Source organism: Xiphophorus hellerii, chromosome 4, assembly GCF_003331165.1.
Source record: "Xiphophorus hellerii strain 12219 chromosome 4, Xiphophorus_hellerii-4.1, whole genome shotgun sequence".
Taxonomy (NCBI): domain Eukaryota; kingdom Metazoa; phylum Chordata; class Actinopteri; order Cyprinodontiformes; family Poeciliidae; genus Xiphophorus; species Xiphophorus hellerii.
The window spans coordinates 19,073,052-19,099,097 of NC_045675.1; the positions used below are offsets into that span (position 1 = coordinate 19,073,052).

General features: G+C 36.4%; 3 protein-coding genes across 7 annotated transcripts in view; 1 reads left to right on the forward strand and 2 right to left on the reverse strand.

Annotated features, from left to right (window-relative positions):
- Positions 1-11: 11 nt before the first annotated feature.
- Positions 12-6,684, reverse strand: LOC116718103 (cleavage and polyadenylation specificity factor subunit 7-like). Its single transcript, XM_032559776.1, has 9 exons — positions 6,210-6,684; positions 4,641-4,838; positions 3,470-3,573; positions 3,202-3,347; positions 2,776-3,118; positions 2,524-2,627; positions 1,550-1,694; positions 1,225-1,463; positions 12-317 (listed from the first exon to the last, which is right to left on the reverse strand). The coding sequence occupies exons 1-8, from the start codon at positions 6,294-6,296 to the stop codon at positions 1,229-1,231; spliced, it is 1,362 nt and encodes a 453-aa protein (XP_032415667.1). The 5' UTR covers positions 6,297-6,684; the 3' UTR covers positions 12-317; positions 1,225-1,228.
- A 223-nt stretch (positions 6,685-6,907) lies between these two features.
- sdhaf2 (succinate dehydrogenase complex assembly factor 2) lies at positions 6,908-9,773 on the forward strand. 2 transcript variants are annotated; one of them, XM_032559777.1, is made up of 5 exons: positions 6,908-7,061; positions 7,804-8,021; positions 8,229-8,338; positions 9,297-9,428; positions 9,589-9,773. In XM_032559777.1, exons 1-4 carry the CDS (start codon positions 7,035-7,037, stop codon positions 9,425-9,427), a joined length of 486 nt encoding a protein of 161 aa, XP_032415668.1. In that variant the 5' UTR covers positions 6,908-7,034; the 3' UTR covers position 9,428; positions 9,589-9,773. The 2 variants fall into 2 exon arrangements, with proteins under 2 accessions (XP_032415668.1, XP_032415669.1); XM_032559778.1 differs by having other exon boundaries at positions 9,297-9,423.
- A 7,301-nt stretch (positions 9,774-17,074) lies between these two features.
- The window catches only part of syt7b (synaptotagmin VIIb), a 104,549-nt gene continuing 95,577 nt past the window's right edge, over positions 17,075-26,046 (reverse strand). For all 4 annotated transcript variants that reach the window (XM_032559774.1, XM_032559772.1, XM_032559771.1 and 1 more), the window contains 5 exons: positions 22,245-22,512; positions 21,997-22,166; positions 21,561-21,675; positions 21,191-21,390; positions 17,075-20,381 (listed from right to left, as the gene is read on the reverse strand). In XM_032559774.1, coding sequence (XP_032415665.1) covers positions 20,277-20,381; positions 21,191-21,390; positions 21,561-21,675; positions 21,997-22,166; positions 22,245-22,512 — 858 coding nt within the window. In that variant the 3' untranslated portion in view covers positions 17,075-20,276. The remainder of the gene's footprint in view (positions 20,382-21,190; positions 21,391-21,560; positions 21,676-21,996; positions 22,167-22,244; positions 22,513-26,046) is intronic.

Genomic DNA, 26,046 nt, shown 5'->3' on the forward strand with positions numbered 1-26,046 from the left:
AAACACAAATGTTGATCCTTTAGGTACTTTTAATAGGACTGACAGAACACAGGTTTCTAGTTTTTTTTTTTTTTCAATTTGTACAGTTTATACAAAAAGGGAAGAAAACAAACTTAACAGGTGTTCACTGCATGCAAATGTTTCTATCATACATAAAAAATATTTTACAGGCCTTTTGGTTAAACAAAGTTATACAATGAATGTATTAGAGGAAAAAAAGTACATTTTACACTTTGAAGATCAGATTCCTTGTGATGTTTATACAGCTTGGTGCAAAAACAAAATGCCTTTCCTTTTCTGCTTCAGTCAAAATCACCCTAGAAAGAAGAGGGAGTGGGGAATAGGGAAGCATTGCAAAGACGTGGTTAAATTTCAAATACGGATTGAAAGTAATGCACAAATACATACATGCCAAATCTTCATAAATTCTGTGAACTTCTTCATGTGCTAAATCTGGATAATGGCCATGTGTACTAAAACTAGTTGGGTGACCTTAATTCTATCAAATGTGAGCTGACAAAAATGTTCTTGGAGAATTCCAATAGCACTTGCGAAGGCTAACCATTTTTGATACAAGTAAATGAGAAATAAACCTATACATACTCCATCCAAAATATTTCACTGCCAGAACAGGAATGGTGCTTATGCTGCATTCCATTTGTAGTTGGAAGTTGTAAATTCAAATATCCTAGTCTGGAAAAAACTGGAACACTGGATATCCTACTGGGAAAGTGGATGCAACAGACACTACGTCCAGTTGTGACCTGTAACGCCACATTTCAATGCGGTCTTACTATCAACAATAGCAAGATATGGTGGAATCATTTAAAGGACCTATAAGAGTGTGTCTGAAATCAATGTTGCATGTTAAATCTGCAACTCTGAAATTTAAAGTGGTGTTTGCTATAATAAAGTCACGTAGGCCAGTCTTTCTAAATTAAGACATGCTTCTGGAGTAACATTTCAATAAATCACAAAATATACTGCATATAGGAAATATCCATGATGGAAAACATGAGATATTTTGCAGTCTAACACAAAACATTCTAATGGCAGCAATAAATCTCCAAAACCCTTAAACACAGAACTTTAAAACTTCAGCACTCTTTTTCAGTAAACAGCTGAGAAGTCAGGCTGTTTGATCTTTGGAAATTAAGATTTACTCTTGTGATCAGGTAATCAAACCAATAAATCCAGAAGGTTATTGAATTATGAAAACCTTACCAATTTAGCGGTATCGGTCTCTGTGATCTCTGTGTCGTTCCCGCTCTCGTGAACGCTCCCTGTCCTTCTCTTCGCTCCAGGAACGTTCTCTGTATCTTCGAGATCCTCCTGTGCTTTCCCTGTCATAAGTGTCGCCTCGGTCTCGTTCTCTGTACCGTTCTCTGTCACGCTCCCTGTCACGCTCATGGTCTCTTTCACGTCCTCTGTCCCTTTCTCTTTCTCTGGAATGACGGCTTGGTCTGAAAAGTGAAGTAAATTGGTTGATAAGGACTGAGACGATAGCTGCTATTGGGAAAAACCTGCTAATACAAATATAAATACACACTTGCAGCCATAGTCTCCTTGGATTGAGACTAAGCAGTCTTTGAGTGAGGTGACAAGTGCTTGACAGCTTTTATCTCTGCACACTCTAGACTGCTTAATGATGGCAATAGCACTTAATAGTGTTTCCATGGCTGTATTCAGGTTTCCTGCAATGACACAAAGAAGAAAGGTTAAGGATATCAGGTTTATTAAAATGTCATATTCAGTGCTGCTGCAAACACACCACTTTATTTCCAATTCTTTCTACAAAGTGTTACAAAAAGGTTTCATGTACCAGGAACAAACTGTCCAAAATGAAGCAAATGTTGCAAATAACCATTTAGTTGTTTTTTTTTGACAGAAACTTTTCCTGGATAAGTGCTTTTGTGCTTCTTATGTGTAAATACCTTATTTTTTCAAAACTCCAGTCATAGCAGATGGCTGATCACGCTGTGTCAGGTTCTGCCCGTTTAAGGAGCGTTTTCCTTTCCACTGTCACTATGTGCATGTGCCATATAAAAAATTGCTGCAAACTTAAAAGCTCAGTGGAATTGGCTGGGTTTCCTTAGAACTAGGATCAAGTTGAAATGCATGAAATTGACTGGATCTGTCAATTGACTTCACTGAATTGACTTGTATTGTTAAAGTCCCTTTACACCATATTTTGTTTTGAATTGCCATTATAAAAATAATTCAAATTTAAACTTTTTAAAAATGAATTCAATCAAAATGAGTCCTAAATTCTGCATTAGTTTTGAAATTAAGAGACATGCATATGGAGTTTGCTTAAGACAAAGAAACACCTTTTGAGAATGTGATCCCTCAATCTTCTTATTGTAATTTTGAAGCTCACCTAGAAAAATGTCTACTAAAGAAATATTTTAGTGGAGGTGGTTGTTAAATTGAAAAGACGTGTTTTTTTTTTTGTCCAAATGGCTTTCAGTATTTTTAAGATTTCTTTGCATTTTACTTCTAAATTCAACCATCTGTTTTTACCAGCTGTAGCTCCTGAAATAGCCTTGGTGATTGCACTGCTGGCAATTGCTCTGTTTCTGTTCATCATCTCCTCAAAATCTCCATCTTCACTTTGAGAGGTTTGTCTGGAAAAACAAGATCGTTTTTAAGACTCAAGTTACATCATTGAATTAAACCAATTATACATTTATGGTATGCCTTAGACTATTGTTTGTTAATTTAAGCTTTGAAAATGTATACATGTAATGACACCATTGACGTTCCCTCACTTACTTTTGTTCTCTATACAACTTGCTGCTGTGCCCGTCTTGTGTCAGGTTGAAGAAAGGAGGATTTAAATGCAGACCCGGAGATGGCTGGCCAGGGATTTGCGCAGGATGTGGAGGAAACATATGAGGTGGCATGAGAGGAGGGACCGGTGGGGCCATGTGTGGAAACAGAGGAGGTGGCTGTCCAAGAAAACTGGGTGGTGAAGGAAACATGTTTGCAAATGGATGTGATGGGAAAACTGTTGGAGGAGCAGGGAGAGCACTGGATTCTTGTGATGATAGTACAGTGGGAGTCTTTTCCGCAAAATCCAAGTCCTTAGAACCTGAACCAGCACGTATGGGTATGCCTGTGAAAAACACGTTCTGTTAAAATCAACAGTCGTACTGAAATTAGGTATGCATTATCTGGATTTGCTTCTGCAGATCTTACGTTGGTTTGCAATGTCTTCAAACACAGAGAGGTTCTGCTGAGTGGCAAAACGACAATCTATCTTTTCTCCGTTAATATGGCATAGTGGCATTTTTTCCAGCAATATTTTTAATGACTCTTCTGTGGTTACCACCACTTCTGCATAGCTGGAACACGGGAAAACAATAAGGTGAGTAATGCTGAATTAGAAACATGCAACTTCACAAAATCTGACATTTGTAATATTTTCTCCATAATTATTAAAATGTATGTTTTTTTTTATATTCACCCTCTTGACTGGCCATTAACTTTATTTTCAGCGAATCTGATGTCTGCTATGTCTTTAACACCGAGTCGCAAGGCCAAACTTGTGAGGTCCTTGTCTGATGTCCACTGTGAGGAAGAGCAGGTTTGGAGGGAGGGAATGACAGGAGGATAGAAGGGATAAAGTCATTTTAAGACTTGTATGGGAAATATTACACTAACAAATAAATGACAATAAAAATAGAGTAGTGTAAATCTAGAGATGAAAATTGTGTACATTTAAATTTTTACACAGTAAATATTTAGTTACTTACAAACTATTAGGTATTTATTTGAACATACAGTACAGACCAAAAGTTTGGACACACAGTTGTGTCCAAACTTTTGGTCTGTACTGTATGTCCATGTCAAGTCATTAACCAGGCATTACAAACTGGTTATTATAGCAAAGCTTTTTACCCTGTGTTTCCTACCGAACCATGTATCTCATTCAAAATAGATACTTTGCATCTAATGAGGATTCAAAATTTTAAATAGCTGTTAAAAACAAAGTTTAAGAAACAATTTATGGTAATGGAAAAAACAATGTTGGAAAGTTTACATAAAGCAAATGCTTAGCAATTCCCAAGATGTGGTACAATTATTTTAAAAGCTAAATAAATAATACACCAAAAAAATTAAAAGCTTTACAAGTTCTTGGGGGAATTCAGAGCAAGTGCTGTGTCTGCAGAGATTATCTCTGTAGGTATGCAGAGCTCAGACCAAAAAACCATTTAAATGGTGTTAAAACTCATCTTTTTTCCTTGACATTTGATTAGAACTTGAACTGCTGAATTGTTTTAATATGTCAGTTTATTGTTTTACTCTGTATTATTGTTTGATAAACCATGGAACACTGCTCAGCATTTGCACTTGTTCTTAAATGTACCATATAAACAAATTTGATATTGCCATCTGTCTTTGGGTAAGGACAGCTGAAAATCAGCATTCTTGCTGGAAAATCAGGTGACTTTCCTTTGCTCACAGGAAGTTAGTGTGCTCTGTTCCTTTTTGTTTTTCAGTTGAAGTTTCTCTGTTGGCATATTTCCTCAAATAAAATATGTGTGTTTAATTGTAAAATAAAGAACATAGAGAATTCATCCACTATTTTTCAAGATAACCAGACACGACTTTAATAAAAAGAGAACGGTACTTACCCAGGGAAAATTCCCAACATATATAGATAGTTTTCTGGTCATCTTTTGTTTTTTGTGTTTTTTCTCTTCAGTTGTTTTCCCACCTTCTGAAGCCTTCTTGGTGGAAGCTGTTTTACTTGAAACCTTCTTGTCTTTATCAACCGTTCCCGTTAGAACAGCATCAAAAAGTTCATTTGCTTCAGAAATTTTATCCAAATCCTGCGTGGGATGAAATGCAAAAAGTGAATTCCATAACCTTTGGTTTTCTACATTTCAAAAATCATAGAATATGAACACAGGAAACTGCTGTGCCAGCACATAGAAGTATGACAGAACAAGCTGCTGAACAATCGCTATTCAATTAAGTTACAGTGAAAACTCATCCATTTCTACAGCTCAGACATCAAACAGAGCATCAAGCCATAAACACACAGTGTTTATGTGGTGAAGGGGCATTAAGAACTTATATGACACGAGTTAAAAAAACACAAAAGAAAATCTATAAAGTTGTACAAATCTGATAAAATGACTACGTTTGTTTAAGATGTGCCAGATGATAGCAAGATAAACATGGATGGGCTAGAGCTAATTTTGTTTTTTCTTTAATTGTTCTCAGATCAAGACAACTTCCATGGTACATGGTAATTAGCACAAATACTCTTTTTAGTTTGTACTTTAGTATATTCTGTTGTTCTCGAGGTAATAATACAGCCATCTTTATAATGCATAAACCTCTTTCTTTTACAGTAGGAATGTATGGTATTAGAGAATACATGCAATGACTACATCAGTGGTGGTAAATTCACATTTTCCTTACTACTTCCTTACTCCTTTGTCATTTCTGTGCATTTAATCACTGTCTAACTTTTAGCATCTTGAGCACTGATATCTGGGTTTTAGATGTAAGCGTCAAATGCAGTCAGACTCCAATAAAAAGGCTTAATTTGGAATAAAAATAGACCTTATTGTCCCAAAGCAGGACATTGCAAAAGTATATTACTCCTATGCAAATCATAAATTTCTGGTATTTCAAAAATAATAAGCCAACAAACACTGCATTGCAAACAGTGTAACGTGGTTTTATTTTAGAGCAAACCGATACTGTGATTGCGAAATAATTGTGACATACTGTGCAGCTCGCTCTTAAGTTAGAGTCATAGTGCAACCTCAATTGACCTTCCCAGAAACACAATATGACCCAAATCAAGCATGATGAATATTTATTTTTGGTTTATTCTAAACTCTTGTAGATTCTCTAAAAGGAGTTGAGTCGTCATGGCTGCTGTGATTCTGGCCCTGGAAAACTTATATTTACAATAACAATGTGATCATGAGAGAACCATATGTGATATCCCCCCCCCCCCCAGAAACACTCACACAATCGCGCTTCTAGACGTAAATAGAAAATATAAAAATACTGATTTGCGCAGATCAGAGTATTCCAGTTGCCTAAGGTGTTCAGAGATTTGTACAATGTGATTTGTTTTCAGTTAACCGATTTGAATCATGGAAACACTCATTGCAACGCTAATAAATCAATACACTAGCAACCATGAGCTTTTCCTTAAAAAAGGGACTTCGTGGACTTACCTCATCGCTTGGATACAGGTCACTGTACAGATCCACTTGGTCATTTTTGGAGTTGCTCGGTCCTGCTGCAGATCGTGCAGCAGACATTCTGTCGGACTCAGATGCCGACCTTCTGTGAACTGCAGCTTGCTTTTCGGCTTTCTTTTTTGACCAGCTTAGTTTTCACAGAGACGCTCTGTTAAATTAACGATTCATTCATCCAACAGGTGTCCCTGTTTTACTAAAGCATTAAACACGGCGTTAACGCCTCGTTTTGTTAGCTTACAGTTGGTAACGTTCCACGCAGGGCTTGCGAAGACAGAAGTGCAGGTAAAATTCGACACTAAAAAACAAGAAAATTATGAACCAGTTTAAGGAATCGAACGTTAAACTTCCACATGCACATGCACACACGTTTATATTCAGGCTATTGCATGCTCGCTTGCTCGGCTAATGCTATTTTTTTTTTCAATCGATGAAAATACAAGCCCATAAAGGAAAGCTGCCGGTGGGGAACAAAATATACAGTTTGGTTCCTACTTTCAAACTCACCCTAGGCTTACTTACGTTGGAACTTTGCAAATCACCACTAATTCACAAAATAAACAATATATCTTATCTATTTAATTTTGGGAACAAACTAAAATTTTGTCTACCTCGTTTCCTAGCAACAACGAGACATATTAGATTTTTTTGTATCTAGTCGGCTGGTTTGTCAGGCGCACACGTGGTGACGTAAATGCGTTCTCTTGTGTAAATTATTTTTTATAAAACACCAGGCAGAAACATTCATACAGCGACGAAGGGCGGCTTTTTTTATCAAGGTTATCAAGGAAGGATCCTAAAATGTTGTCTTCAATTGTTGCAAAAAGAGTGAGTTGTCCGATTAATAACTATTTCGCGTGTGTTTGTTGAAATCTCACTTCTGATGCCACCGACTCTTGGCTAAGGTCATCCAAAAATATTCGAGTCAAATGTTAAAGAAAGACAAATTAATAAAAGTTATATTTTGAAACACGAGTCTGGGTTTCTAAAGATGCCACATCAAACTTGTTAATATTTCTGTTAGATTAGGTTGTTGTACAACAGGACAGCTGTTGTTGACATTACACAATTCTAGTCTGTTTTTTTACTGCATGGTTTTTGTTGTACATGTTGGTTCAAGCTCGATTCAAACCTAAACATGAAATCAGATATCGTCTTTTAATCATTTTTTTAGCGTTTTAAATTCCAACAACTTTTATTTCAATGCTATTTTTTCAATAACGTCTAATTTATGTAGCAATCTCAATGCACTTTACAATACAAATAAGTCAATTTAACATGCATTTCCAGAAACCAAATTAAAGTAAAGTCAATCTCACTTATTCAGTTGCATTCTAATGACATGGTGTAACATTCAGATTGAGGTACATATCGTTCAGTGCAAACCTAACTACAGTACTGTACCAGGTCTAACTATGTTGAGCATGCTATAATGGTAATTGGTTAAAAAAAATGCATGGAGGGATTCACTTTGCAGTAGATTAAGCAGAAACCTTTGAATCAGCAACTTTTCATATTCATGAGATGTTGAAGTTAGGGACATAACTAAATTGCTTTTGCTGTGTGTCAGTTGGTAACAGGAATGTGCCAGGCAGTTTGGAGACCAGCCTTCACAGTATCATCTCGAGGTTACAAAGGAGAGGCTCCTGACGACAACAAAGCTGACCTAATAGAGATCTCTCTGCCACCCTGGGTGGAGAAAACAGATGAGCCCATTGACATCAAGAGACGACGGCTTCTTTATGAGAGTCGCAAGAGGGGGATGTTGGAGAACTGTATACTGCTCAGGTTGTTATACACTTTTTTGTTTGTTGTGTTGTTTGATTGGCAATATTTTATTTTAATTTTGTTTGTTTTGCTGTAATCTTTAATGATTGATATAGTTCTGATTGTTTATGGTTTTATGCCATTTAACATTGACAGTGTAAAGAAATTAGAGTCTAATTGTATGTATTTGTTTAATTTTTAAGAAATGTGTTCTTGTGTCTCTTGCAGCCTTTTTGCAAAGCGGTACCTGAACACAATGACTGACAGCCAGTTGCAGCAGTATGACAGATTGATTAATGAACCGAGCAATGACTGGGACATCTACTACTGGGCCACAGGTGAAAAATTAGTTTTTCACAAATTTTTTAATCATAAAAAATTTTAATCATAAAGATGTTGAAATATTACATTTAATTCAACAAATATTTCATAATTATTTTCTGAATTATAAATTACATTCTTATTATACCAATTGTAATTTTGATCCCAATTTAGGTAAACTTATTTATGGAACTGAGTGAAATTCTGCCTCCTAATCATACCAAAAATAGTTCTGACCAATTTACTGTTCTCAGATATAATTTGAGTTATATGAGGACATTTCCTACAGACTTTTCAAAGAAGAGTGTGGAACGTCTCATGACAGACATCTCCATTGGGTAAATTACGAAAGTACACTGTAGTACTCGGTAAACTCTTAACTTCATTCTGAGACGGAAGCTGGTCTCATTGTATGTAGCGTAGGACATTTTACAAGATCTGGAGACAAGACAACTGAGTGAAAGAAGTGCTGCTCATGAAAACATACAATTGCAGTAGTGCTGCTTAATATAGCGAGGATGATATTGATTTTGATTAACTCAGCTGTTTCTACATCTTTTGTTTCTTTTTCTTCGTCACAATGCTCCCACCTCTCTTAGTGTAGTTTAATATCCCAGGCTCTAAGAGATATTAGACTGTGTGTGGACACTAATAGGGAACGTGAGCTGGGTTTAGAACGTTGTGAGACAGGTTAGTTTTACCCTACTGATGATGTGTTGTTGCAATAGTAATCCTGCTCTGTGTGTGCCCACTCTGTGTGTGGACACACACAGAGTCTAATACACTGTGTGGACAGTGATCACAGACAAAGTGTATTCAAGAAGCCAAATATATTATGTGCTTGTAAAATTTGCATATGTGTCTCTTAAAATATAACATCCTAGTAAATATTGCAACCAAGCACTCCTTTGCTATTGCAGTGTTACACATTTTTATTGCTGTCATCTTCTTTTATTTTTATTTTTTTCCTTTCAGAAGCCCAGCCGACACCTGAAGTGTACCAAGGGGAAGTTATGGAAATGTTGAAAGAATTCACAAAAAACAAAAACCATGAACAGAGATTGGATGCACCCAGCTTGGAGTACCTGGAAAAAGAAACCCAGTGAGGTAATTGAAAGTGCTTATTTAAACAGAGTTAAACTTAAGAAAAAAAAAGAAAAACTGAAGTGTAGTGAATGATGCTGGGAATACATTATGTTACTATCGATTAGTTTTCATCCTATAATTTAATATTAAATGGGGTGCTTCACTCTGATCTGCTTTGTAGATGATCGTCAGCAGAAGAAGATCAATTGAAGATGAGATGAACATCTGTAAGACGGAGGATTCTCCTCATCAGCAAAATGAAATGGATCTGAATATTTGTATTATAAGTATGATTTTTTAAGTGTATATTTAAGATGCTTTTTGTGTGAGATACCCATTAAAAATACAAAATATACATAATTATGATCTGACTCTGCCAGTTGATTGTATTATGAGGTATTTAATAGACGTTTAGCTGCTCATGATATGCTTCCTTCACTGCATGAGTGGATCACATGACAGGAGGGTGCCATGATTGACAGAATGCTCACTGGACGTGTTGCATAATGAAGGTTGTAACACCTGCATTGCCATTTCCAGACACCAGATGGCAGCAGATTACCCTGATTTTTTTTCGTTTTAGGCACCTACTGCTCTTGGGTGAGAATGGATCTCCAAAAATAAATATTTCACTGCCTTATTTTATAAAAACATGATAAAAATATTACTACATAATAAACATAGAAATTTTACATTTGAATAATCCAAAGAACCTTATTTTTTCATCTACAAGTACATCCTGTTCCTGTATAGAAATAATGAAATAAAGTCACCCTATTCGTGGTCTGTTTTGTAAAATGTATAATATCACCCCAAGTTAAGCTAAACCTCTTACTCATTAAAACCTACAACACAGGACATTATTCTATTATTCTGGTTTTCCTCCTTCACCACAAGATCAGCGTGTGTGGAGTACAGAGAATGTTTCTTGTCCTAATGTGTGTCATGTTGGCTCATTGGAACCATGTACTGATTGCAGAAGGGAGAGGCCCTCTGGCCACAAGATGTGCACAGAATTTCAAAACAGATGACAAGCTGGCTTGTGCACGTCCACAGAATTGTAATGTAGCATGATCCTAAGTCAAGGTGTTACAAGCCGGTGTCAGTCATTGGTTCATTAATATTTTATTGCTCAATCTTTTTGCAAAACATCATACAATGAGTAGGACGACCTTCATTTTTTCAGGGTTTTTTTCTCTCTCTCAGCCTCTCTTAAAATAGACCTGAGATGATGTCAGAAGGGTTCCCCTCTGTGTTTTATTTGCTCTACAGCCATCTGTCTCTCCGTTAATCTTAGTCAGTGTTGGAAATTTACCAGTAGGTTTACCCTAAGTACATAATACTGAAGCAAATTGAGCCACTTTAAGGATCTGAAGTGAATGATTTTTCTTTTCCCTCTATGTGTTCTTTTATTCTACATCTGTTGCAAACTATTTGCTCAGGGGTTGTCTGTAAGAGTGAATACAACTAATGTTAAGAGGAGAAAAGTTAGTCAACACTTGACTTGACCATTTACATGATTTACATGATGCATTTACATGCATGTTTTTATTTGTGCTTCATACAAAACTAAAAATCTTAAAAACTCGAAGCAACAATTTCTGCACCTGCAAAAACTGCACAAATTGTGCAAATTGTTTAGTCATATTGCATATTTAAAGAGCATGTTTTGTCACATTTGAGAACCAAAAAATATGAATAATTTAAACAACTAATGAAAATTCAAAAACTACATAAAATTCAGGCTTTCAATCCATTGCTTTTTAGACAGAATAGGGAATTTTAAAGCAAAGGTTTCTAACAACAACAAAAAACAACAACATTTTGAGTCAGCCCCACTAAAACAGATGCAACTATAAATGGATGATGATGGCATGTGCATGACAGGCCTACTTTGAAGCTGGTTTCTCTCTATAGCTACACATGGACAATGGATTCTGTTCTTGATTTAAAAAGATAGTAATAATATAAATATGTCAAATGAGTCTGTTGGTGCTCCCTAGTTAACATAGAACACAGACATAAACCCTTTTGCTAAAAAAAAGTAGAAGATCAATTGAAAATTAAATGAACATCTGTAAATGAGAGAGAGGATTCTCCTCATCAGCAAAATGAAATGGATCTGAATATCTGTATTATAAGTATGATTTTTTCCCCCTCCTTCTTGTGGTGAAGGAGGAAAAAAAACAAATGTGGGTGAACTCAGGGGAGGTAAAAACAGGAAGGGAGGATGGATTTCCTTTTACTCATCCAAAATCTTAATGTGTGTATAAATTGTCCTATTTTACAAATACAAAATAGGTTTCAAAACATCAATAACACCTTTGGCTTCTGCATTAATGCTCACTGATTTTAATACTTTGTTTTAACACCTTGTGATTCGGTTTCTTACAAATCTTACAAACCCTTGGCTGTGTTATGGTCTGATGAAACCAAATTTGAACTTTTTAGTTGTAATCACGATATATTTTGCACATAAACAACCCAAATCGTTATGGAACCAACACATAGAGGTGGCAGCATCCCACTCAGGATTTACTTTAAAATTGAGGATTTATTCCAGGTGGATGAAGTTATGAACCTGCCCCAGATACCAGTCAGTCAAGATCTTCAGGTGTCTGCAAGAAAAGAGATTTAATTGTAGTGCATCAGAGTGAGTCCAAGCCTACTTTCCCATCAAGAAAGCAAGCCTATGACAGATAAATGTAGATTTTGAGTAGCCTATCCAGAGGACAAAACTAAATAGATAAAAAAAACTAATCAGAGCACTGAACAAGTTTTATTGGATTTGGAGAACTTTTGCAAAGTGGAAAATATTAAAGTCAAAAAGTAGAATGCTAAAAAAGATCAAAAAGTGCTTCAGCAAAGTCTAAGTTTAAGAGTTTGGACACTTTTGCCACCAAGTTTAGAATGAATTTATTTATTTTTTGTCATTTTATGGAGAAATTCACCTATATCAACTGCAAAGTTACACACAAATGAAAACACACAAAAAGAGAACAATAGCAATGTGAAATTTAACAGGAAGGTCAAACATACAATGTAAGAAAACTAATACAGCTGTGGAAAATAGCAGATGCAGATTCTCAGAGGATTAGAAAAACAATGCAAACTACGTTATTAGTTTTTGTATTTTTTTCTATTAACATACATTTTTATAGTTGAGTTTTATAAGGAGGATTTAATTATTTGTGCAAAATATTTTGAAATGATTTATAATAGTGTCATTTTGTTTTACATCACAGAAACTTGGTCTTATAACTGAGTCTTATAACTGGTCTTAACACTTTAGAGCCACTGTACATGAGATGGTCACACATCTGAAACCTTTTACTGTACTCATGACTGCCTTGTTTTTTTATTTTATTAAAAAAAAACATTAAATAGATCTAAATATAATTTGAACAACAACAATTTAAAAGGAAACTAGAGAAAATATAAATGTCCTTAGAGAAGTCTACTTTGTAAGTGAGCCATTCATATTCCTATTTTTAATAATTAAATGACAATAGTTGAACATTATCCACATTGGTTGTAAAAAAAAAAAAAAAAAAGAGACAAGGAAAAGGATTCCACCTTACAAGCCCACATGCAGGGGAGGCACAATTCCTGTCTTTCTTGCTCTGAGGCTTGTTTAGAGTGTTTATTCAAGTTTCCCACGCACACCCACTGAGCCTATCTGTAGCCCAGCGCTCCTGTCATCCTTTGCTGCTGCTTCCTGTGTCGTGACAGCTCTCAGTTTTATCCTCGGCGCTGCAGTCACCCTGGAATTTCAGACTCACGTGCTTTCACCTTTTTTCACCACCAGCAGCATCCACGTCCCTTCATCTTCTTCTTGCAAGTCTGCTGGAGCTTTCTACGCTGATGATCACAGATCAAAATTGCTCTCAATAGCGAGAGGCATCGGACCAGATGAGTTGGTAAATTAAACACTTCCTGGCAATACACCAAGCACCACTTTCTCCAAGATGATGTCTCACTTTGAAGTTGTATTGAAACTCAGAGTGTAGGAGGTAGAGAATGTTGTTTTCCTAATTAGATATGTGCAACAACTCAAAAGAGAGACAACACACCACAGCTATTGATGGAAAGAAATATGAAAGCTAAATGTGGTAAAATTTTAAATCTGTGGAAGACATATTGAGCATGTTGAGTTGAAATTTTTCTTACAGAATAGGACATTGGATGTAGTCAAGAGAGATACATGGAAACTAAGCAGGTATGACTAAATAATGTGTCGCATCAGTAAACAAGAAGTAGACTGGATATATGTATAAATCAGTGAATAAGAAACACTTTGGAAAAGCTGGGTGCAAAGGTGCTAAATACACACAGGCAGTCAGGTTGCTTCGACACTTTTTCTGGCAGTTCTCACTCCTCCTCTGTTCAGTAATGACATTTTTCTTCTGAATCTAAACCTAGGTGTTAACAAGCTTATAAATCTAAGTTGCGTTCTAGCAGATAATAATAATAAACATTTTCAAAACTGTGGCTACTTATTGGAATTCAATACTTTAGATTGCAGGTAGACATTTTGTTTTAATTTAATATATGTGCAGTTATATTAAGAAGTTGAAATGCTCCGTACAGATACAACATTTCTGCACATTTCTCCATGGCTCACTGGGCGAGTCGTGTTTTTTGGACTGTGGAAAGAAGCCCGAGAGAGAACCCACTCAAGCACCGGGCGAACATGCAAACTTTCTTTAGCAGGTAAACATCAAATACTATTCTACTTGCAGATATAAATCTGCTTAGAAAACAGTTGTTACCACATTTAGCATGCTGTTGCTTGTTTTCTGAGGCTTGATTTTCACTTCAATTTTTAACATAACTTTTACACAACTTACCATCTTTAAAGCTTCATCTGACTTCATAGTAGAACCACTCCAGTGAATCTTTATAATAAATGTCTTCTTTTAAAAGGCACTTTTAAAAGAAATGTACATCAATACCAGACCAGAAGAATATTTGTTTTATATACACATTTATATTATTATTTACACTATACAGATTTCAAAAAAATAAATGGCTGATATTTAACATTGTGCACCCCACAAATGAGTAACTACAATGAGAAAGGGAAGTGAAAGAGAGGAGTTAGTGACTGACAGATATCAACAACCCCAATAAATGTTTTCTTTTCTTTTTTTCTTTTTTTTTACACACAGGACACATCACAATTATCTGTACATCATGTAAATAAAAATGTTGCTGGTTAACCTCTCTTTGATTCCAGCAGTTCCTAAAGAGAATGCCCTAAAACAGAAACATGAGATTGTCCGGTAAACATTTTGGTGTGATTGACTGACCATGTGGAATGTGTAGAAAGAAGAATTTTAGCTTGATTTCTAAAAAAAAACATACCAGTTATTATCATGAAACCCTGGTTTACTGCGATTGAACTAGATATTTATATAGATGGTATAAAAAGACATAATTTCTTTTTTCACTGAGAGACATTAACTAATCGATTGTTGTTTTAGATCAGCGGGGATTACCAAAACTATGTATCCTTTCTAAATACCAGAATAATGAGCATGATGCTTTTTTGAGAATTTTTAAAAATGTATTTTAATTTAGAAATTTTTATGTACCAAGACTACTGTGGATTTAAACAATTTTAAACTTCAGAAGACAATGTTATGGCTAAAAATGGTAAATTGGTAAATTTTACATCTAGACTCTATAACATCAGAACAGTTAAAGACAGACTTACAGTAAGCCAGCACCCACCAGTTAAATTAACTATTCTAATAAGTTAATTTATTTTGATCATATGGAAGCAAATCTGTGGCTGTGTTTTAAAGCAACTTGTGAAATGGACTGGTTTCTTGTGGGACATTAAGGAAAAATCAAAAGAAATAATGCAAAATATCTGGAATAGAAATGTGGAGTTCCATAAGTCTTGTTCATCGTTTGGTACAATTCTAGATACCTAAAGTTGCCAAATTCAATCATTTTAAAAATTATGAATAAGTATAAAAGAATGGGAATGTCCAGCCATCACATAACCCAAAAGATGGGTTCTGTCTTCCAAAGATTTGGAGATTTCTTTTGGAGCATAATCTCCTAACCAATCCTCAACAAAACCAAAGGACATTATGAAGATGCTGCTTGAAGCTGCTAAAAGAGCATCATTATCCATCTTGTATGGACTAAAAGGCCAATTAAAGAGAAAGAGTCCATTAATCCAAAAAGAACATGAAAGTACAAATGCACTTAGGGACGAAGACATTACTTTTGGGGAGATGTGTTGTGGTCTGATGAAAATTAAAGAAGTGTTTTGCCATGATGACCAATGTTACATTTATTGGAAAACATGTTTCCAACTCTTGAGTAGTGTTTGAGGGTGAAGGGACTGGTGCATTAAATAAATTATTTAACATAATAAAGAAAGAACAATATGTGGACATATTATAGCAACACTACACAATGTTAGTAATAAAATTCAAGTTTCAATAAAAGTTATTTTAGACAGTACTGTTTCTGATAACTGGACAGCATTTTTACTGTAATGTATGTTATCTTTAATCTTGTTTTTGTACATATTTTTAACACTTTTTGATCTTTGTGTGGACCTACATACCTCAACTCTGCTTTTCTACATGTATTTCCCCACTGTGAGACAATAAAGGATATTTCTATTCTATTCTATTCTATTCTATTCTATTCTATTCTATTCTATTCTATTCTATTCTATTCTGTCTTGGCAATGATTCTAACCTTGCAGTCAAATTACTTATAAAGTTACTTAAGGAAAACGAAGTAAGTTTTTCAGAGTGGCTATCACAAAGTCCTGATCTCACTCCAAAAGAAAATCTGTAAGGAGAGTTAAAAAGATGTGTGAGCAAGGTGGCCTACAAACCCGACTAGGTTATATCAGGAGGATTGGGTTCAAATTTTAGCAAACTGTTGTGAACAGTTTGTGAATGGAAGTCCAAAATATTTTGCCCAATTTAACCAGATTAAAAAAACAAATCTAACAAATACTACGAAAATGGATGGAAACTTCTGAAGCTAAAGAAAGTAAAACAAAAAACAATTAAAAAAAATTATTCACCATTTTTATGTTTGGTAAATGGAACTTTTTTGATAATCCTAATTGACCTAAAACACAGTGAGAAGAAAAAGTTATGTCTTTTTTGTGCAGTGCATGTAGATATCTGGTTTCCACCATGTCTTCACCCGATAGTTAAACAGCATTGACTAAAGTGACATCCTCATAATCTTTGAATTTGAATGAGTTTTCATCAGTATTTAAAATAATCTCCTGCTCAACACACAAGAACTTCAAACGCAACTTTTAGTGCTGCTTATTTCAGGAGGCTCAACACTCTGCTATGGCCTGAGACTTAGTTAACATCAATGATGATTCTGATTATCTCCCATTTCACCCCTTTTGAACCTCCCTCCCCCCTTCCTGACAAATGGAGTGCGAGCGCATATGGTGAAGAGCAGGGTGTGGCAGAGTTTACCAGGCACACACAGCACGCTTTGTGCCAGGAAGCATGTGTGCACAATGGGGGCATTTTGGTGGAGCGCCAGCTGAGATGTTAAGGAGACGCCATTTGAGTGAGATAGAATCAGATAGTAAGGGCACTGGACATCCAGGGCAGAATGCTGGAAGCTGCTTTGGTTTAAACAAAAACTCTGGATCATGATAGTCAGGTTAAGGATGTTTAATCTCAAGACTTTAGGCTTCTTTTTAAGAGTTTTAACCCCCAAGCCAAACCAGACACAATGAAATAACCCTGCTTGCGAAGAGAGGTTTGCTCCAGCATTGTCGTTAACAAGTGCAGTGATGCTTACAAAAACTGACAATCTTTAAGAAAACCAAAACAACAACACTTGTCTTTGTACATCTGAATCTATACAGGATTAAAAAACAGTAAACAATGCCGATCAGCATCAAAATGGCAAACTCTAGCTCATTGTAGATGCACACAGAGAGTAAAAAGTCCAAATACCAACACGCGCACAAAGTGCAGACACACATACACACCTCCAAAAGACAAACACAAACTGTGGAATGTAAAAGTACTCCCCTCAGATTTTATTAGTCTCATTTGTTTTCATTCATGTGATCAATACATGTCTAAGTGGGATGTGATGGAGGTCATTCTCAGGCAGTAAAACAAACACTCAGGAAGCTGACCTGTACTTCAATCAGACCCCAGACCAACATAAAATCAGCTCTAACTAAGTCTAGGCACTGCAGTTCTCAGTGCTTGACAAGCACAGTGTGGTTTTAATTTACTGGAATGTGTAATTACATCACAATTTACTCTCTGTCCATTTTCTTCTTATTTCTTTTCTCTTAGTTCAGATAAATTTACAAAACAAGTCAAGTAAAGGGTAAAAGTACAGGTTTACTTTGATTCTTTCTTTTGACTGCATCTCTGCAGATCTCAAAGATCTTATGTTAAAATGGAGAACTTCAGTTCAACATCAGCAGTAAGGAACAAAAAAAGGACATCGAGTAAATTTTCTCTGTCAGGAACAAATTTTTATTCCATTGGATTGATTCAATAATTCCTTTAGAGTCATTTTTTGAATTTTAGCATCAGCTTTCCTGAGATTATGAACTAACTTTCTTGCATGATTATTTTATGACCTGTGTACTTCTTCTGTTGCCATTTCGATTTAGAATATTACTTTTTTCGTCCCTTTGTGTATTTGTTGCTTTACACTGGCAGTGTTTTTGTATTTAAATGCAATGTACCTAAATAAACACATTTTATCACACTAAGGCTCTTTTATTTATTTATTTTTTAAATTCACCACTTAAAAAAATACCTTGTTAAAAAAAATATTTGATTTCTGCCATTATTTGTTTCAACGTTATACCTAAAGTATTTATTGACAAGCAAACAAAAATTTCCATAAGTTTTAGGTTTTGCACTCTTTACCAAGACATCTCTAACATTATTATGATGTGATACTGAAAGGATTTAGACCATTGCAATAATATTTTTTAACAGATCATATCAGGCACATAGAGCATTTTACCATTAACTGAAACCCTACTAAAGATGTGTAAACAGCCTTCAAATAAATTTGTTTTTTATTGCAGCAACAGAATTTAATGCACGCATTTTGTGCACTCAGTGGGGGGAAAAAGTAACATTTTAGAAGAAATATAAAATAAAAAGTACACACTGTCGTGACTCTTTCAGTCACTTTCCAACATAGTAAACTGAGGAAAATATGCTATTTAGGTAAGGATGATTTGTGATTTCTAGCGGACAGAAAATGCTTACAGGAAAATACTTACTCACCTAAATTTGCTCATACAGATAAGTAATAGCAATTATTGAAATGTTTGAACCAACTTTCAACCAACTGGAACTGTGACAAACATGGCTGGACAATGGCCAAAATTTATTCTATTACCACTCATGGTTTGCAGGATGGTTAAGGGAGATTAAATAAATAAACTAAAAAAACATGAGAAAATTTTGGTGCTTAAATAAAACATCACTTTATTCCTGGTTTGCGGCACTAGTGGACTCCAGGATGCCAAGGTCAGCTAGTGTCCGAATAATGAGTCGAACACTCTACCCCTATACAATGTGCCACTCCAAATATTAATTCACTTTAAGGCTTTTTACACATCTTTATCAGGTTGACGGGTGCTGCAAGTTTGTTTTAACTACCAGTTGGAAATTGCAAATAAACTTGACTTCTGTATGTGCATTCATAATTTGGGCTTCCTTCCAGAGAATTTAGCAATCATCAATTAGGTGATAATTTCTACTAATTCTACCTTCACGATGAGGAACGTTTTGTGTACATCAATAGCTTTAATTTAGCAGTGCAGGTCTAAAATACCCCCTCACACATACACACATTTATCCATACTACCGCACAGTTGGAAGAGACTTTTTCATTATTTTATGTGTCTGGAAGAACAGTTGTTGAACTTATCCCCCTCAAAAAAGAAAGAAAAATTAGAATAATCACTTTGCTCCTAAATTTGGTCCAGAGGGATTTCTTTTCTAAGAGAAAAATATTTTCCACACTCACCTTTTCTAACCAGTGTTAAATGTTCATGTTCATACCCCTTTTTTTAAATTGAAGAACATTATTTCAGACTACAGCACGTCACCCACATCACGCACAGACGACAAAAGGGTTTCAGCCAGGGGAGAATTATTACAGCAGTGGCAGTGAGGAGGGAAAATGATCAAAGAAAACCTAAACGACAGAGTCCACTTCCAGTCCATTTGAAATTCACTCTGTCACTTCTTCTGTGCCGGATTCCTGATTTTTTTTTTAGGCATTTTGAGGATATGGAGGGTCAGAGACAAAAATGGAAGGAGTGAAGACATTTGACGGGAGGTGGTGCATGGATCCCACAGGTCACATCCGTTCAAACATAGTCCCTCTTGCTGCCGCAGAGGATGATTTGACTATCAGTTTGATTCATTTTTGGTTGGTAGTTTGTATCCATGGGCAGCAAGAGCCACTGCTCTGATGTTAGACTCTAGGACTGGCCGATATGATGGAAGAAAAGATTGAGAGATCTCGGGAAATAAATGGTATAGAAAGAGGGCACAAGGGAGCTAAGACATCAAAGACATTTTTAAGTTCAGACGAACTGATGTGAAGGAGTCAGGTGGCAATCAGAACTTGACAAGAGGGTGCAATTTTAGGGCTCATTCACAAGGACTGAGGGCGAGGAATATCAAAGAGGCCTGAGAACAAAGAGGTGATACATGGTCCACAGCCCAACACTGCGTTTAGGGGAAAAGGGATGTGTGCTGAGAGGCTCACGTTGACTTCTCAGAGGAGGAGGTTGGGGAGAGGGGTAGGGGTCTTGGTGTTTGACTGGCAACACTTTAGGCTGTTTGGCTGCTGGGCCCCTCAGGCTTTGAGAGAGTGCCACTGGGCCACGGTGTTACGGGGATGACTTATCATGTCTTTCCAGTGTTTTACCTCTGCGGGGCCACTCTTCCATGAAAGATAAATCTGGGAGACAAAAAGAATTAATACCTACTTTATTATCACATGAAAATTGGTGTTAGTAATAAAGAGCAATCCCAAAACCAGTTGAACATTTGGTTAAGACCGTTTTTAAAAAAAAAATCCGTTGGGGGAGCCCTTTACTACAACTCCTGCAAATCTAAAAAGCTGATATTGTCATGATGGATCTTTGGATAAGACTTAATGAGAATAAATTTTCTCAAAATTTTCTATTTAATAATAAAATACTCTTTTATTACTGAGTATGCATACGAAAGTAGGGAAAGTACTATAATTGCTGGATGTTTGAAGATAATGTATGTCGTTAAGATTAGTTAGGATATATACCACCTGCAGTGACAATGGATATAATTGGTACCACTCATCCAAGCTGTGCATACAGAGTTTATTCTGTCTTTGTGTGAGGGAATAGAGCTTGTCTTTGGTGTATTTCCAACATGTTGCATAAATTCCAGGTGTCACTTTAATGCTTTTATTAAAAATAAAGGAATAACATCAAAATCACTGCACTTTAATGCTTTCCTAAGCACTTCTTTTCTCATTTACTCTATTGGCATAGAAATGCCTAAATGTTTATTACAGCAACTGTCTCCACATTTAAATAAAGCATTTGTTTCTAACTTAGAGTTTTCCCCATGTTTCCACATCACATAAAGAGAAGGAGATGTGCTCGTTCCAGTAGGGGTCAGTAGAGACTGGTTAATTCATCAGATGCTAATGGTCTGTCAGAGTCAGAGAAACACAGAGGAAAAGAAGAGGCAGGAAGAGGCGTGAAAGAGAGAGGAAGGAGATACCTTTCCAATGACATCATTGCGACTGAGTCTGTCCTTGTCCATGACAGTGATAATTATGGTGGTCTCCCTCAACACGTGGGCCGGCACGTCAAAGGGAAAGGACTCGTTAAAAACAGGGTTCAGGCAGCGTTTCATTACCACCGTCTTCTTCTTCTCCACACGTTTGTCTTTGTGCATCAACCACACTTTTACATATGGGTCTAAGAAACAGAAAACATGCCACGTTTACAATGGCAGCCCAAGGTTTCTGATAAATCATATTTTGTTTCTTTTTCCAAACAGAACAAAAAAATTTAATTTCCATTTGGAAGCAGTGACTTTGAAGACGTGCACGCATAAATGAGAATAACAGACAAAGAAGCATTGATACCAGAAGTGCCTCCAATGTCCATGGCTTTGAGGTTGCGTGCTTTGATGATGCTCACAGTGATGGTGTTGGCTGTGGGATTATAGCACAGGGACACAAGGAGATCCCCTCGACTTCCCTGTAAAAAATAGAACATCATACAGAACAACAACAGCGTGAAATTGTTTACTTTTTATCCTTCTTTTTTTCACTTCTCTCCCCTCTGTTCCTGCTGTGCATTCCTGTTCCTGTTTCAGGCTGTCTGTGCAGTCTCCGTCTACCTGTCAGCCTCTCCATATTTTCCTCCCTCCCCTCTCCTGTCGTTATGCTGCCACATCTCCCCCGGGAGCATCACAGCAGCCAGAAATGACATCACACATTCTACCCCATCTTCTTCCCCTGTCCCTTTTTCTTCACCTCCCTCTTTTCTCTTCCCCTCTGAGCTTTGCCCCCGACTTACACTGCCATCGCTGCACGGTTTCAGCTCCTTCCAGAAAGTCTGCATGTTGGCCAGGTCCAGCTTATTGAGGGGGATGGACACCTCCCCGATGGGGTCGTTCCTGCTGAATCGGTCGTAGTCAAGAACCTGCAGGTAGAGAGTCCTCTGAACCACCTTTTCATAGGGGAAGCCTGAGAAACAGAAGGACAAGGAGCAACAATTCACATAATGCAAAGACATGAGCAACATGTGGCGGCTCTGCGAAATACCTTCAAATAAAAATGTCTCATTCCAGTGAGGGTTTAGATTCTTCCTCTTCACTTTAGTCTCCAATTTGTGCTTCTTGTCTGGGAGTAGATAGATTTTCACAAAAGGATCAGATGTGCCTGAAAAATCCTTAGCAGGCAAATCCTGGCCTTTGAGAATTTTGACAGTGAGAGTCGAGTCCTGAAAGCTATATCCAACACTGAACTGGATGCGACCCAGTTTCTCACACACTGGACCCTCGTGCTCGTCCTCCTCAGAACCTGGTGACAGCTGAGACATTTGAAATGCACAGTTAAATCATTAATCTTATTCATGTGGTGGAAGCATTTTAATGGTTACTGGAAGCTAATCTGAAAAAAAAAAAACAATCTGTAAAGTGTTTAAAAGATGTGAATCTGCCATTTATGACAAAGGTGACCCTGACATAGTAATTGCAGATATTATAGAAGAGTGCAAATTAATAACTGGTTTAAACGTATTTGTTTTTGGTCTTTATACACTCTCTTAGGCCTCTATGAAACACCAAGAACATATCAAACATATGTTTGATACACCCAAAGATGTATCTGAACTGTTAAAACTTGTTTCATTTATTCACTCTTTTGAAAGTTATTGTGTGTCCAATATGTAATAGTGAATACCTTTTGTTGTTGTTCAAGGAAAACACCACCAGAATATTTCTGTAGGGTTTCATATATAGTACATACCACATCTTGTAAAAAAAACGAGTATTATGGATTATGAATACATCAATTTCATGTAAAAGTGGTGCAGTCAACTTGGAAGAGTAATCTGATTCCAGATCTCCGATTTCAAATGAAGAAAACTGGGGAATTTCAATCCAGCCATATTGAAAACTTCTATTAAATTCAAGTCATTCAAAAGCATTACAGCAAATAGTTCCTTTTGAGAAATTCAAAACCTGGCCTTCAGTGCTAAATGTCATTCTCCACTCCTTTGATCAAAACCTTATCATTAAATTTTTTCCAACATTGGGATTACTTTTCTTTATAGTTTCTTTTCACAGAAAAAACCTCAAGGATAAGTACCAACAACTATTAAAAACAAAATATCTTAAAGACATGTACTCAGAAGACAGCACAAACAGCAAGAAAATTTGAGTTTGGCCAACTTTGCTGTCAGAATGCTTTGAGGCAATAAGTCTTGAATCATTCAACAGCATACTTATTTTCTTTTTAAATGGTGTCACTGAAAAATAGATTTTCAGGCTAGTCAGCAAAGTTAAGTTTGTGGGTTGTGCAACCAAAACAAATCTTCTCTGCTGATGCCGAACAGCTGATTGTTCTACTGTATTGGGTTGTTTATAACAAGACATGTTGACAATTTAACAATTTACCTACATAACTAACAAGGTCCTCAGTAGTATGAGAGAGAACCCTGCACAACCATGGAAGCCTGGTACCTCCTCCTCATGTAGGTCACCAATTTGGACTCACTATCATATAGGATGGCATCCCCATTCCTCAAACAGCATTTGTCATAAGTAAGTCAATGTGAGTGTGTTGGTCATTCTGGCATGCACAGTATGCCCAAGCTGATCCCACAAGCTTTCATTCAGTTTGAGCAAATGGCTGCAGGAAGTTCATTCCATCTTCTGCATTCCTTATATCTGATCAGAAACCATTGCAGGCAAAACTATTTGCTCAGCCAAAATACTTCATTCGGAATTATTGTTGAGAATATAACAGCATAGTTAGACTTCAACAGATTTTATGCATGGTGCTGACAACAGTGCAGCACAACACCTCCTAGCTAACAGCTGTCCTGGAAGTTGCTGTCTCAACTTGTAATCTGTGAACAGTTAAAGGAATCTCAAAGGTGACTCATCTTTAAGTGTTTATGATGGAAATGTTCTGTGAAAGAGGCTTCTGGTTTGCTTCTGCTTCTGACTATCTTGGAGTTTGATCCCTAAGAGAGGAAATATATGATTGCCACTTGTTGCAGAACCATATCTTTATATCTCTCCACATTAAGAGTGCCTTCACTAATGACAAGCCCTGTTTTGCCAGGGAGAGAGATGCTGTCCAACACAATCAGACTGCCACCACCAAAAAGCATTTTGACGTTGGTAGAAAGAACTGAGCCAAGTGTTTTGCTGCGACAGTCCACATGCTCAACTCTGCAGCTAAATACACAGATGTGGAACAATTTGAAAACAAAAAATGAGCAGGCTGTCCACTGGCGCAAACTTCATCAAAGATAATTTATTGCCCACATTTCGAAACAGGTGGTACACCAACGTCAGAAAGCTGGGCTCAACAGCACACACATTCTGTACATTATGATTAAAAAACACACCTTAAACTCTGAACAACTGTGAGGAAATGAGAGACTGAATAACTGTTGCTAAATAGACTGGTGAATGGGTGATGCTGTCAGTCAAGGGAAAAGCAAAGAAATCCAGGCTAGAAAGTTTATTCTGGTGGGGGGATTACTCAGGAAGACATTTGAGAACTTTAATATTCCATTGTGAAGTTACTTCTCTATTTTTATTGTCATGTGGAGACTCATTGTCCACAATCAGTTTGATCACTTTTAATTATGTGGTCCTCCACCCAACAGCTGGCCTAAATTAGGTTTTCTACATTTGAGCACTCTCCATTCATTTATGTGGCCCTCCCATCTGTTACAGTTTTTCAAAGCACTCTCTAGGCAGTAAGCATGGGCTAGTTGCCGACAAAAAGGAATAACATTGTTTTTGAAAATGTACTACTTCAAAATGATTGAAATTTTCTATCAAATATTTATCTCACACTCTACAAAAATGCTAAAAGATGTCAGAGACAGTGAATGGGATTGGTGTTCTCTTTAGTGGCATGGAGCATGATGTAAACCTGCACCATCCTTCCCTTACATATTGAAACAAACTGCAAGTCAGCTGGGAGAAAGAAGCCCACAACCTATGTTTTTTGCTATTTAAAAAAAGGCAAATTTGTCTCTGAAAATATCACCTTCATCATGTTAAAACTAACTCAATACTCTTGTAAGAGTGATGTTTAATGTATAGTTGACAACCTATGAGCAAAGTGCTTTATTCAGCAGCTGACGACAGGTTCTCCCTGAGCAAGAAGCCCATGCAATTGTCTTATATTATTATTATGTTTTTTACCTTGTGTTACTGTAAAAAGATCAACACATCAAACAGGTAAAATATTTTGTGCACTAAGCATTTGAAGACTATTGCTGACTGAGAGTGTTTATTCTATATTGTTTCTTAAATTTGTGTACAACAATGAAAATACATAGAGATAACGATCATGTTGTTATATCTACACTAATAATAATAATCAAAAGGCAAATCAATTAAACTGACCAATTTTTTTATTTATATAGCATGAAACCATGCTGTATTTTTGTGAAGTTTATCATACAGTTGAAACCTCCCACCAGTCGGTACCCCATACTCTTATACCCCAAAATATTATGCCATAAAATCAGAAGCTATTTAATTGATTAACTCCTACGCACTTCTTACAAAATCTGGAACAGGGCAAGTCTGTTGTAGCCCATTGGTCTTTCCACTTGCTTTCTCTGTTTTTCTGTTAAAAACCAACAAATACAGATTTCCACTCATCTTGAAAATGAACAAAATAACCTGAATCTGTGCTGAGTATGGTTTGGCAACACACACACATACACACACACGCACACCCCCACCCACAAAAAAGAAATAAAATTTAAAGGACTCCATAAAACCAATCATTGCTATCATGGTTGTTGCTTCATGTTGTTGGTTTTTCCCAAAAATTAGAATATTACAAAATGAAGTTTAAAAAGCATATT

Coding starts and splice junctions, on each gene's coding strand:
- sdhaf2 (XM_032559777.1), top strand. CDS start 7,035: ATGTTGTCTTCAATTGTTGCAAAAAGA. Junction 8,022..8,228: donor GAGAACTGTATACTGCTCAG/GTTGTTATACAC, acceptor TGTCTCTTGCAG/CCTTTTTGCAAAGCGGTACC. Junction 8,339..9,296: donor CATCTACTACTGGGCCACAG/GTGAAAAATTAG, acceptor TTTTCCTTTCAG/AAGCCCAGCCGACACCTGAA.
- LOC116718103 (XM_032559776.1), bottom strand. CDS start 6,296: ATGTCTGCTGCACGATCTGCAGCAGGACCGAGCAACTCCAAAAATGAC. Junction 4,839..6,209: donor ACCTGTATCCAAGCGATGAG/GTAAGTCCACGA, acceptor CATCCCACGCAG/GATTTGGATAAAATTTCTGA. Junction 1,695..2,523: donor TATTTCAGGAGCTACAGCTG/GTAAAAACAGAT, acceptor GTGTCATTGCAG/GAAACCTGAATACAGCCATG.